The sequence below is a fragment of the Metopolophium dirhodum genome, chromosome 4, assembly GCF_019925205.1.
Source record: "Metopolophium dirhodum isolate CAU chromosome 4, ASM1992520v1, whole genome shotgun sequence".
NCBI lineage: Eukaryota > Metazoa > Arthropoda > Insecta > Hemiptera > Aphididae > Metopolophium > Metopolophium dirhodum.
The window spans coordinates 16,560,416-16,572,254 of NC_083563.1; the positions used below are offsets into that span (position 1 = coordinate 16,560,416).

The 11,839-nt window shown below is 30.6% G+C and overlaps 3 protein-coding genes across 8 annotated transcripts in view; 2 read left to right on the forward strand and 1 right to left on the reverse strand.

The window, feature by feature from the left end:
* LOC132943255 (photoreceptor-specific nuclear receptor-like) overlaps positions 1-5,961 on the forward strand; it is a 32,241-nt gene extending 26,280 nt beyond the window's left edge. For 2 of the 3 annotated variants that reach the window (XM_061012157.1, XM_061012156.1), the window contains exons 7-9: positions 637-878; positions 1,904-2,147; positions 2,972-5,961. In XM_061012157.1, the coding sequence (XP_060868140.1) occupies positions 637-878; positions 1,904-2,147; positions 2,972-3,210 (725 nt within the window). In that variant the 3' untranslated portion in view covers positions 3,211-5,961. The remainder of the gene's footprint in view (positions 1-636; positions 879-1,903; positions 2,148-2,971) is intronic. The other variant, XR_009664335.1, reaches the window with a different exon arrangement.
* Positions 5,962-6,282: 321 nt separating this feature from the next.
* On the reverse strand, positions 6,283-8,749 carry LOC132943256 (SAP30-binding protein). 2 transcript variants are annotated; one of them, XM_061012159.1, is made up of 3 exons: positions 8,582-8,749; positions 6,713-7,319; positions 6,283-6,650 (listed from the first exon to the last, which is right to left on the reverse strand). In XM_061012159.1, exons 2-3 carry the CDS (start codon positions 7,295-7,297, stop codon positions 6,477-6,479), a joined length of 759 nt encoding a protein of 252 aa, XP_060868142.1. In that variant the 5' UTR covers positions 7,298-7,319; positions 8,582-8,749; the 3' UTR covers positions 6,283-6,476. The 2 variants fall into 2 exon arrangements, with proteins under 2 accessions (XP_060868142.1, XP_060868141.1); XM_061012158.1 differs by lacking the exon at positions 8,582-8,749 and adding an exon at positions 8,241-8,569.
* A 203-nt stretch (positions 8,750-8,952) lies between these two features.
* Positions 8,953-11,751, forward strand: LOC132943257 (protein C19orf12 homolog). Of its 3 annotated transcripts, none has more exons than XM_061012162.1 (3): positions 8,953-9,089; positions 9,532-9,730; positions 11,291-11,751. In XM_061012162.1, the coding sequence occupies exons 2-3, from the start codon at positions 9,553-9,555 to the stop codon at positions 11,584-11,586; spliced, it is 474 nt and encodes a 157-aa protein (XP_060868145.1). In that variant the 5' UTR covers positions 8,953-9,089; positions 9,532-9,552; the 3' UTR covers positions 11,587-11,751. The 3 variants fall into 3 exon arrangements, with proteins under 3 accessions (XP_060868145.1, XP_060868144.1, XP_060868143.1); XM_061012161.1 differs by lacking the exon at positions 8,953-9,089 and adding an exon at positions 9,096-9,317; XM_061012160.1 differs by lacking the exon at positions 8,953-9,089 and adding an exon at positions 9,324-9,463.
* Positions 11,752-11,839: the final 88 nt, after the last annotated feature.

Sequence of the window (11,839 nt, forward strand, 5' to 3'; positions counted from 1 at the left end):
CACACACACACGTGTCACATACTCACATAGACGTACCTATAGTGGATTTTAGAGATGCACGGTATTATTTATTTACCTGTTGCGTTTATTTTATAATTGTTTATTTTATAAATCCATGAAAATGTCGATAGTCCAGAATCCAGATCGTATTTTACAATTCATATTTATGATACAAAACGTTATATAAAAGTGTGTAAAAATGCTGTACTTATACAAAAGTGACACTCGGGACAGTTACCCCACGTCCCCACCCCCTCTATAAATACGGACATTCGGTACTGCACATTGAAACGATTACGAGTATATACCTTGTATTACCTTGTATTGCAGTGTACACTGTACACACTTGACCTTTAAATATTATTATTTCCCCCCCGCATTTTGGATTAGGACGATTAGGTATTATAGGTACCTACTTGTATTATGGTTTTAGCGCTTATCGTTTATCCAACATTAAAAATCAGTTTACCACCACACGCTACCAAATATTTAAATGTCTATATTAGTAAATGAGGAGACTTGAGAAACTTTAATTTAATACGGGGGTGGGGGCTATTATGGTCCTCCTAGCTCCAGCCATGCTGCGCCCTTGGATAAAACCACCTAAAGACACCATTCGTGTTCTATGTGTCACAGACGACAGTATAGACGTGACCAACGAAGAACCGGATACGTCTGACAACAACAAAAGGGCGTCGTCTTCACCTCCGGCAGTTCCGATACCTCTAACCCAACATCATTCGATGTACGACCATCATCCGTCATTCTACCCCGGTCTACATGAGAACGTTTACGAAACGTCCGCCCGTCTGCTTTTCATGGCCGTCAAGTGGGCGAAAAACTTGCCGTCTTTCGCGTCTCTTCCGTTCAGAGACCAGGTAAGGATTTTGTACAATATCAATATATAAAAAATGTAAATGCCATCAAAAGAACTTAGCATTTGAAAATCAGTAATTAATTAAGGTAGGGCACCTAGGTACTTGTACTAATAAATTCTAAAATGTGGAATTTGAACAAATGTAGGTACGATTAAAGGACAAAATGTAGGTGAGCACTGACCAGAATGGCCAGACAGTAATTTTTTGTTTAAAAATATTATTATAACATTATAATAACGAATAATATTAGTATAATGTTATTATAATAATATTATCATTACAAAATGCTGTCTGCAAGTATACATATATACATGTATATAAATGTATGAATCAAACTTTATATAATGCGTATTGGCGGATGTATTATAAAGCGATCCCGCTTTTTTCATCAACACATATTATACATGCATGTGGCGTATTTAGGATTTTGCTGCTCTGGATACACATTTTTTTAATGCCCTCTCCCCCTACTGGTTTTTTTTATTGGCAATTTTTCTCACCCATAAAAAAACTTACAACACATGTGATATCATAATAGTATCATGCAGTATAAAAATCTATCAATTGATAACAAAATAATCAAAGCAAATTGTAAAAGGTATTCATTTATTTGTATTTATTTATAAAATAGTAAACATATTAAAAATCAATATTTTTTAAAAAAATACATCGATAAAAGCCGCATTATGGTATACGGCCTTCTTGCGTTAAAATCATGGTTAAAATCAATATAAATATTTAAAGAAAACAACCAAATCTTAATTTATTTTAGCAAAATATGTAAAAAATGTAATAAGTACATAACTTTACTGTTAGTAAAAAAAAAGTGCTGCCCGGGGCAATTTCCCCCCTTGGCTCCCCTAAATACGTAACTGTTATAAATGATTAAAAGTTACAATATAGGTACCTACTAAGTTTAGGTACACATTATAATTTATAGTTATAGGTACATAATATTATATTATTTAAATTATTTTATACGATAAAGTTCTATAACGTTTTATTATTTTATTACTATATTATAGGTGATACTCTTAGAAGAATGTTGGTCGGAATTGTTCCTGTTGAACGCGGTCCAGTGGTGTTTGCCACTGGAAAACAACCCACTTTTCAACCCGTCAGATCACGTGGCGGCCATACCTAACGGCAAAGCCAGCCAAGTGGCGGCCGACATCCGCGTACTCAACGAAACCCTACGCCGGTTCAGGACCATCAGTGTTGACCCGGCCGAGTTCGCGTGCATGAAGGCTATCGTTTTGTTTAGAGCCGGTAACGATCAATTTTTTTAAATTATTTTCATTATAACAATAAATAATAATCATATTATACGGTAGAGCAGTACGAGGCGGCTAATTTTAAGAGATGGGAGGGGGTGTTATATATACTACAGTAAGAAGAGTAACAACTAACATTATAACTCATGATGAGCACCTGCACTATATGCACTATATCCTCTTTACAAGCGTACCAAACATATTCTGTCATTACGACAAACAATAACATAACTTAAACTTTTTAGATTTAGGTACCTAACCTATCGCGTATGTTGATAAAAACGAAATTATCGTGCAAAATAACCGACAGTTTTTACACTTGAAAAATATTATATAATCTAAAGCTCGTAGATCTGCCGACTACAGCCGTTCCAAAGATAGAATTACCTACTTACCTATAAGTAAAATTCTATTTTAAAATAATCTGAGTAATAAATGTTTTGTGACTCCCGCGTCTGAATTTCTCAAAAATCGAGTGACATAAAAATAAGGGGTTTTGGGTTGCGGCAATCATCGTATCGCAATAAGTTTAAATTTGAATGAGACATACATAGTAAGTACAAAGCAAAAGTCTTTCCGAACGATATGCAAGTTGAAAGTTCCGCTCACAGACATGCGATTATCGCATCGTCTAAGTGTGTAGGTGCGGAACAAACCGATCATTGATGTCTGAAACACTCAGCAGCAGTGTAATATCATATGTGACCAAGTACCTAGCTACTACCTAGGATATAAAATATAGCTACCTACTGAATAATAATAATCACTATGAATATTATGAATTATGATGATATAATCAATGGTCTACGATTGTTTTAGACACACGGGGATTGAAAGACCCGATACAAGTGGAGAACCTGCAGGACCAGGCGCACGTCATGCTCGGTCAACACACCAGGAACCAGCACCCCGGCCAGCCTGTCCGGTTCGGTCGGCTGCTGCTGATGTTGCCGCTGCTGAAAAACGTGCCAGCCGCCAGGATCGAAGCCATATTCTTTCAGCGGACCATCGGCAACATACCGATGGAAAAAGTCTTGTGCGACATGTACAAGAACTAATGGCATGATAATAGACAGCGGATGATAATATTATTATAATAACCTTTAACACGCGCCTAATGATATGATGTATATAATGCAATAGGCTGCACTTTGTATAGAATATAGATACACTTTAGTGGTACTTTGTATAAGTAGGTGGAACATGGTTGGTAATCACTCGGCACTCATCATCATATTACGCCCTATTTGGACCAATTCAATAGGATATAACGTACCTATACCTAAAAATTAATAATCATATATTTATTAAAAATGTGTTTAGATTTCAAAACAAATTAATTTTTTTACTATTTAATACAAACTTAATGTGAACGCTTAGAATTTTAGTGATAATTTCCACTTAACCATCGATATTCTAATATAATAATAACGATATCTACCTACCTATATTGTTGTAGGTACGAGGTAATTAAGTGGCTTAGCCAGGGAGTTTACAGCACTACCAGAAATTTCAGGAAAATGGTTTGTTGTTTTGTGAAAGTATTACGTAACTACATAAGGCGCAGCAAAGGTTGCAGCGAATATGTCTAAAGTGTTATGAATCGCAACGGTTCTTTTTATATCCGCGCACAACATACACATTTTCAAAATGTTCATTCACTTGCGAGCGGTAGGCAGTGTCGGACCTATAATATGCTTTTCAATAAATGTGTATAGGTACGTTATTATTTGTAATTATTTAAAGGTTATAATTTTTTCTAGAAACTAAATTAATATGAAAAAATATGCATTTATTCCAAAAAAAAGTAAAATTGAATATTTAATTTTTTTTCAATTTGTTTATGTCAAATTGTTATTGTTATTATTATATTTGTTATTGTGGTTTAAGTAAGTACCTAGACTTAAACGGTTATATTGGTATCCTATTCAGTCTCAAATTATTCTAGTGATTACCATACGCATGTTTATTCACTTAATACATAATGTTAAGTGTTAACATTTATTTTAATTTTTTTTCTCCAGAAAAAAATTATTTCTTTTGCGAGATTTGTATTGTGTACGACCTGTGACCTGATAAGAACCGCTGGCATACCAAACTTATGTGGGATTCTAGTTAAGCCTCCCATAAACAAAAATGTATTCTTCCATCAACACCATTAACGCAAAATTTGACTGTATGCAAAAAAATCCTGACTGCGTATGCCACTGCTATATGATACCTGCCGTTTACCAACGAGAACGTGACTTTTAGCTATTTTTATTTTTATTTTCTTTATCTGCCATGTGATGTATTATACGTGTATATTATTATAATAAGTATAGCTAAGTATATGTACGCATTTTACGTGTACATGTCGCACAATTATGTTGTTAGCGATGTAGTAAGGTACCTAGGTATATAATATAGTAATAGACAGCAAAATAAACTATGCAATATGCATAAATCAAATCTATAGGCTATAGCTAATTGAGTCTTTTAGATCATTCAGTAAAAACATCAACTTCTTGACCCGTATTATTATTACCTATGGACAATGGTATTTTTGCACAATATTATGCAGTGTTATTGGTTAAAAAATAAATTTTAATGACTACTTCCAATTTCATACAATGTACACCATAGTTCCCCATCATTCGATAAGATATTAGGTAGGTATCTAAAGAGTTGTGTACAATCGTAATGTAATAATTATCGATATAGGTAATATATACCTGGTATTTCATTCTTATACCGTTCTCTTTATGTTAATAAATAAGCCTACAGCCATTCCCATGGGAATTTGAAATCCTAAAAAAATCCCAAATTTTTTTAAATTTTAAACAAGTTTTGAAACAAAAAAATATTTTTTAATAAATTTAATAAAAAGTTTGCAAGGATTCCACAATTTCAAGTTGTATACATGGACTTTTAATTTGAAAAAAGAATTATTCTCATTTAAATTTTGTAGTCTCAACTTTAACGTTGTAGGCACAGATCCGCGAGTTCGGAAAATTACGATTAATAATATTAGATTAATTAAAAACCTTGTAAGTACGTTACTAAATTATTTTTTTAAATAAAAATTTAAAAATACCGGTGTTAAGTACCCTAAATTATAACTTAAAAATTGAAAATAATTACCTTAAAATTGAAAATTGTCAATTAAATATTAATGCAAAATAAAAACTTATTATTCTGCCTCAAAAATACATGAAACGTATAAACGTATGTTATAAAACGAGTATCTCCTAACTAGCTTTGAAAACAATGCAAAGTGCATTGAGATTTCAGCCCTAATTATAAACTTATAAATGTGCACCATAAACTATACTTATTAGTTACTTGTCATTTTGTTTAAACAGTAATTACGATAAATTATAATTTTACCTACTCATTCGATTTTTATCAACTCACAGAGTCACAGACTTCTATAGTTACCAAGTATACCTTTTTTTTGTGTTACTGTATGTAGTTAATACACTACGTAATTGTACGTCTGTACTGTGCAAGTATAAATGTATATTATTATAGTATACTCAGTATAGAAGTATGTGTTTAAACTCATACATGTTTCTTCAATCATAGTATGATATATAGTTATTAAGTTAATAGAATGTCTAACTCACTGTATTCAGTATTCACATTGTGTTGTTGTAAGTATAACAACATTTATTTACATACATTTCAATTAAATTATAAAAAAAAAAATTAGTATGCATTTATTTTATATGTACGTATTATGTACTAATTTTATAATAATATAAAATCAATGATATTATTATATTACCTATTATATTATTATTAAGCTTTGTTGTTGTTGTTGTTGTTGTTGCTGTTGCCATTGCTATGTTAAGTGTATTTAATTATTTGACGCTTAAAATAATTAACATACAATATTTTTTAATGTTTACCTTTTAACTACTTTTATTTACTAATTTTTGTCTTTTCTTCAAAAATAAAATAAAATATGATAAATTATATATTATGTACAATTTTATCGATAATAATATTATATATTTAATATTTTGCGGTTTGCTTTTAATGATAAAAATGGAATTTAATATTGTGTAATAGGACATGCATATAAGTAGAAATGTACAGTATTAACTATTAGGTATAAGCTATCTGTTTGAACATATATTACTATATAAACCACAAATTCAGATTTTTTTTATTGTATTATATATTTATATAATTATATTACAAAAGTAAAAAGCTAAATGTAATTATAATGATGATAACTGGTTTGCATTTTATGTCTTTTATTCAAAAATTAAAATATCTTTTAGATAATAGTTTATTTACAATGTTACATAATATTACATTTTAGATAGGTACTTGATTAATGAATATCCAATTTTTGTTTTTTCGGTAAAGAACCAAAAGCTGAGATAATTGTTCCCTTTGTACCTGTTACAGATGTTGTAAGATCCCATTTACTTTTCTTGTCATCTTGTTTATGGGAACTTGAAACATTGATTGATGAAGTCTTTTTCGTACCAGACACAACTTCAACCTATAATTGAAATCAATAACATATTAAAAATTATCTAAATTTAACAAGCACACAGAACTTACTTTAGTTTTTTCCTTTCTTTCTTTCTGCCTCTTTTCCATATCTTCTTTCTGCAAGCGACCTAATTCTTCATAAAATGATTCTTTACCCCATCTTAATGGATCATATAGGTGTGGTGGATAATTGGTGCCCAATTCATTAATATTACAAAACTGTAAAAGTTTTTCGTATATGCTAGGATTTCGAAAATCTTTCCTTTTTTGGATCAAAAAATTCATATCCATGCCATCTTTTTCCATTTTTTCATGCAATCGAGTAATTTTATCTTGGAGTTCTTTAGAGCATCTACCATGAGGTTCCGGCGGTAAAATATCTTCTTCATCTACATCTGAACGTCTGTCTATTTCTTCATCTGACATCACAATATCGTGATCTTCAAAATATGATACAAGATTAGTTTTTTTGTCATCATCTGGATTAGTTACAGCTGGAGCCGAATTTGGTATTTGTAATTGAGGACTGGGCACATTTTCTTGCTGAGGAACATTTGAAATAGACACTTCTTCAATATGTCTACGTTGACTGGGTGTAGTACCTTCATCTTCAGAGTCGGTATAATTAGCAGTTAATGATGCAAGAGCTGACATTCTTTTATTGATTGAAATCTTACTATAAACAAAAAAATATTAAAGTATTAAACAATTAAAATTGCATTATTTTAATAAAAAGTTAACTTAATATTAAGCTTTTAATAAATTTGTTATTTAGGTACACATTTTTAACACATTTTAGTATTTAATCTAGAAGTTATCAGTGATATATTTAGCATTTAAAAATAAAATATATAATAACAACTACCTACAGTAGGTATTCATACTATAACTCACTCTCTTCTACTAAATGTTCTATCTATAAACTAGAATGGCGTAAAATAAATACATTTTTCAAAAACTTTAAACAGAAAACAAGGATAAAGAAATTTGTGGCTATATTATAGTATACTTTCCGGCATTGAAATTATGATCTATCAATCATTACCTAAGAAGTTAATGCTTAAGCATTGAAAAAGAAAACATTATATAGTTTTACTATTTACATAATGTGTTGACTCATAACCATGACTGTAGAACAAAGCCGTGATCATAACATGGACCCTCGCAAATTAAATATTTAATCTTAGACTGACAAGAGTACAGAGTAATCAAGGTACGATTCAATCTTGAAAATGTTTAGAAAAACCAAGTTAATAAAAAGGAAGGCTTTTGTTACTTTTGTTATTTTTTAATCACTAATGGGTGCATTGCAAATAAAAGGAAAAAAAACCATGGATACATTTTGGTTTAAATGCCCCTACAAAATGTTTGATTTCAGCGAACCTCGTTATTTTTTGTAGATAATGCTTTTGAATGAAAGACCTTACGTAAAAGTATCCATTTTATATTTTAGGAATTTACGGAACGAATAATCAGTGTCATTGACCATTGTAGTGTACCTAGGAGAATATGAAAATTGTCAAAATATATGAGGAATTATTACTTTAGAGTGGTTATCAAATCTATAGTTAAAGCTGAATAAACTGTTAAGTTTTACCTGCTGAAAGCTGAAATATCTGGAGGTTTCAACTTTTGAAGTAGTAATGTAGTATTGTAGTTTTCAGAGGTTGTCTTTTTTTTAGTATCCACTACCTTAGTTTGTGCTACCCACTCAGTACCAAATACTATATAATTTATAGTATTTGTCAGTACTCACTATGAACAAATTGCCAAAATCTACTCAGAAAGTCCACATATCACTATTCACTATTCACTATATCAGTTGTAATTTGTTTAGTAGATAAGTAACCTTGCTAACCTAATCACAGAATAAATAAAATTATTCTGTGGCATAGATCACGATGAAAGATAATATACTTTTAATTTATTTATTTATACCTTTAATTGTGGATAGAATTCAAATTTCAAAATGCCAAAATTTTAGGACATCAACAAGTAAATACCACAACAAAACATAATAATACAATCACAGAATAACCCGAAAGATCACTAAAAACTCAAAATTCGGTGAACAATTTTCGGTATATCAGTGACCAGTGTAGACAGAATTCAAACAGCATTAAAAATGCTCTTTTGCTGCTGAAACTGATTCTACACATTTTTTATGTTATCATTGTAAGCAAACGTGATAAACACGGACTAGATATAAAGGACTGGAAACGACAATATGGTCGGAAGGTGTCACTTAGCTGATAAAAATTCTGTTCTTGAAGTTTTTAGCGCTACCGGTGGTTTTATTTTGCTTCACAATTTGTATTATACAGAGGGCGCTATAAACTCTAAGAACACATAGTGACCCCGCACTTTGCCTCTTGTATATACATTCGTGGCTGTGGTGAGCTGCTCGTTTCCAGTCCATCAACTCAATCATATTATCCACTATCGAGTAAGATCAAATACGACAATACAGGACAGCTATAGTCCAAAACTGGCGTCCAGTTCTTATCAGTTCCCCCCCGAGATTTTAGTTGTGGTTTCCGTAATTTACCCCTTCAAAATAAATAAGTTTACACTTATATATAAATATATCATATTTTAAGGAGTAAAATTAGGCAATTTAATAGGAATCTCGGGGGGAATTGATAACCCGGTCCGGTCGCCCTGTTTTACAATAGTAAGTGTCCCGTGTTGTGTATTGTATTTGTTAAGTCTGGCTAAGGCCTAAGATAGGGTCTGAAAGGGTTAAACATAAAATCATAGAAAATAGAATCATATTTTTTGTGCACTGTTTGAGTTTTTTTGTACTAATTTGACTTGAAAGTAATATTAAATTACTAAACAGTACACATTCAACCGATGTTATAAACTTGTTAATTTATGTGTAATAGATTCATTGTCAACTCATTGTGATGGCTGTTAATTCGTCAGTTGTACTTGTAAATGCTGGCCTAGAAGCATTATCGAGATTTGTTGGTGATTTGAATTTTGAGTTGTCAGAGGTACCGACTGCTTTGATGGCTGGATCTATTGTCGGAGCATGTAGTTTTATTGGAGGTCTTGTAGGTGGAAGAATTGGACTTTTAGTTGGTGAGTACTAAATAGATGTAACGCTAGATACCATAATATAGTAGGATTTGTAGTTCTAAATAATAGGAACCTAATGTACTGATCATTAAGCCATTAAGGTGTATTGCATTTATTTTTGATATCAAAATTAAAGGTCTTAATACACATCTTGACGATAGGTACATTTATTACAATAACTGTAAAATATGAAGGTATTACCAATTTTTAAAGATTTCTTATTTAATATTAATAAATATGTTTTAATTATTATACCTAGTTGTTTATTTATGCACCTTTCAAGTTCTACAGAATGAATCATCAAGCATACCCACTTTTTTCGTTAAATAATGCATTTAATAAAATTTGATTTTTGTAATTAGGTAGGTATTAAATATACTCAAAGATCAAATTTTCAAATTCTTGAGATTACTTAAGGAGTGTCCTGTGGTGATACAAATTTCTGATTTTCAAATGAGAATTCCCCTTTTTTACTGTAAATTATTCAGTAGATAATATTTAAAAAATATTTGATGTACTTAATTCAAAATTTCAAAACTTGTAGTTTTTTAGTTATTAAAATTTTTTTACCAAGAATAATAGTCCTTAAAAATGATTTTACAAAAATATAAAATGCATGTAATATTGGATCCATATAAGGGTGCGCAGACATTTCTAACCGGGTACTGGGTAGTCATACATAATTATTGAATATAACACATTAACACACACACATACGTATATATTATATTCTTATTCATGCCTAACTGCCTAAGTTTTAAAAACTAATTTGTATGGGGTAACTTCATTTAACTACATTTTCCATAGTAAAAAAGTATTTTAAAAATAAAATTATTGATTATGTTGATAATATTGAATATTGAGGAGGGCGGAAAGTTTGCAAAGTAGTCAAGTGCCTACCATGACTACCTTGTGCACACGCTTATGATCGGATCTAGTATTTATTATACTTGGACTATTTTTATAAATATTATAAAATTTTCAAATTGCCAAAGCTCCCATATTTTCTAAATCCATTATCCATGGACCTATTATCCTTAATTCACAAAGTTAAATAACTCAAATATTATTTGTTTAAATTTTGATTTTGATGTGTAAAGTTTTCAGAAAAACTATCCACAAATAATTTATAGAAAAGAGGGGGAGGAAGTTCTTATTGGAAAAACAGAAATTTCAAGTTTGTATCTCCACGAGACACTCCTTAAGTCAGTGGTTCCCAACCTTTTTTTTTTATTCTAAGCCCCATTTATACATTTTCAAAAATCTCACACGCTTCATGACCGCCGGCGACAGTAAATTAATATGGTTTTATATTATTAACTTTTCCATGGTGCCACAATAATATACTACAAAAAGCGCGGTAACGTGGATTCTTTTGATGTAACAAACATATTTTTCAAATACAGTATATACGCATTTGGAATGACACTGAAATACATGTTTGGCGTTCCGATAATGCATATTGAGTGAACGCAGGTGGTCACATTTCAATCAACGTGTCAACTATATTATTTGAAAATTGAATTATCCTGTATATTGTTTTGTAAATTTTTGTTATTTTAGGCGGAGGTATTGGATACCAGATTAACAATTTGTTGATACCAAGAATTAGAAATGTAGGAAACATGTTACGGGAATTGGCTACAGATCAACTTCGAAATTTGTTTGATTTACTGATTAGTGGAATTCAAAATACGGTCTTTACTGTACTGCGTCAAATAGTAAATCAAAATCTAGACCTAACAGACCTTTTAGAAAGGTTTGGTGGTAATTCTGATGTTCAGATGAATATCATTCAAACTCTTATCAATTTCTTCAATGGTATTCATGGTGGTACTTTCCTCCAAGTCACACCATAATAATAATAATTATGTGTAATAATAAATGTGGATCTTTTTTTGCCGCAGCTAACTTATTTACATTTTTATTTAAAAAAATAATCAATAATCAAACCAAATTTGTACGCATTTTTTGTAACACTAATGAATAATAAAGATTCAAAATAAATATTTTTTACTAATAAATGGAAATGTTCTTATTTCATGAAATAAATTAATATAATAAAATATATTAACTAATTATAAAACATAATGACCACTGCCATATATCTCA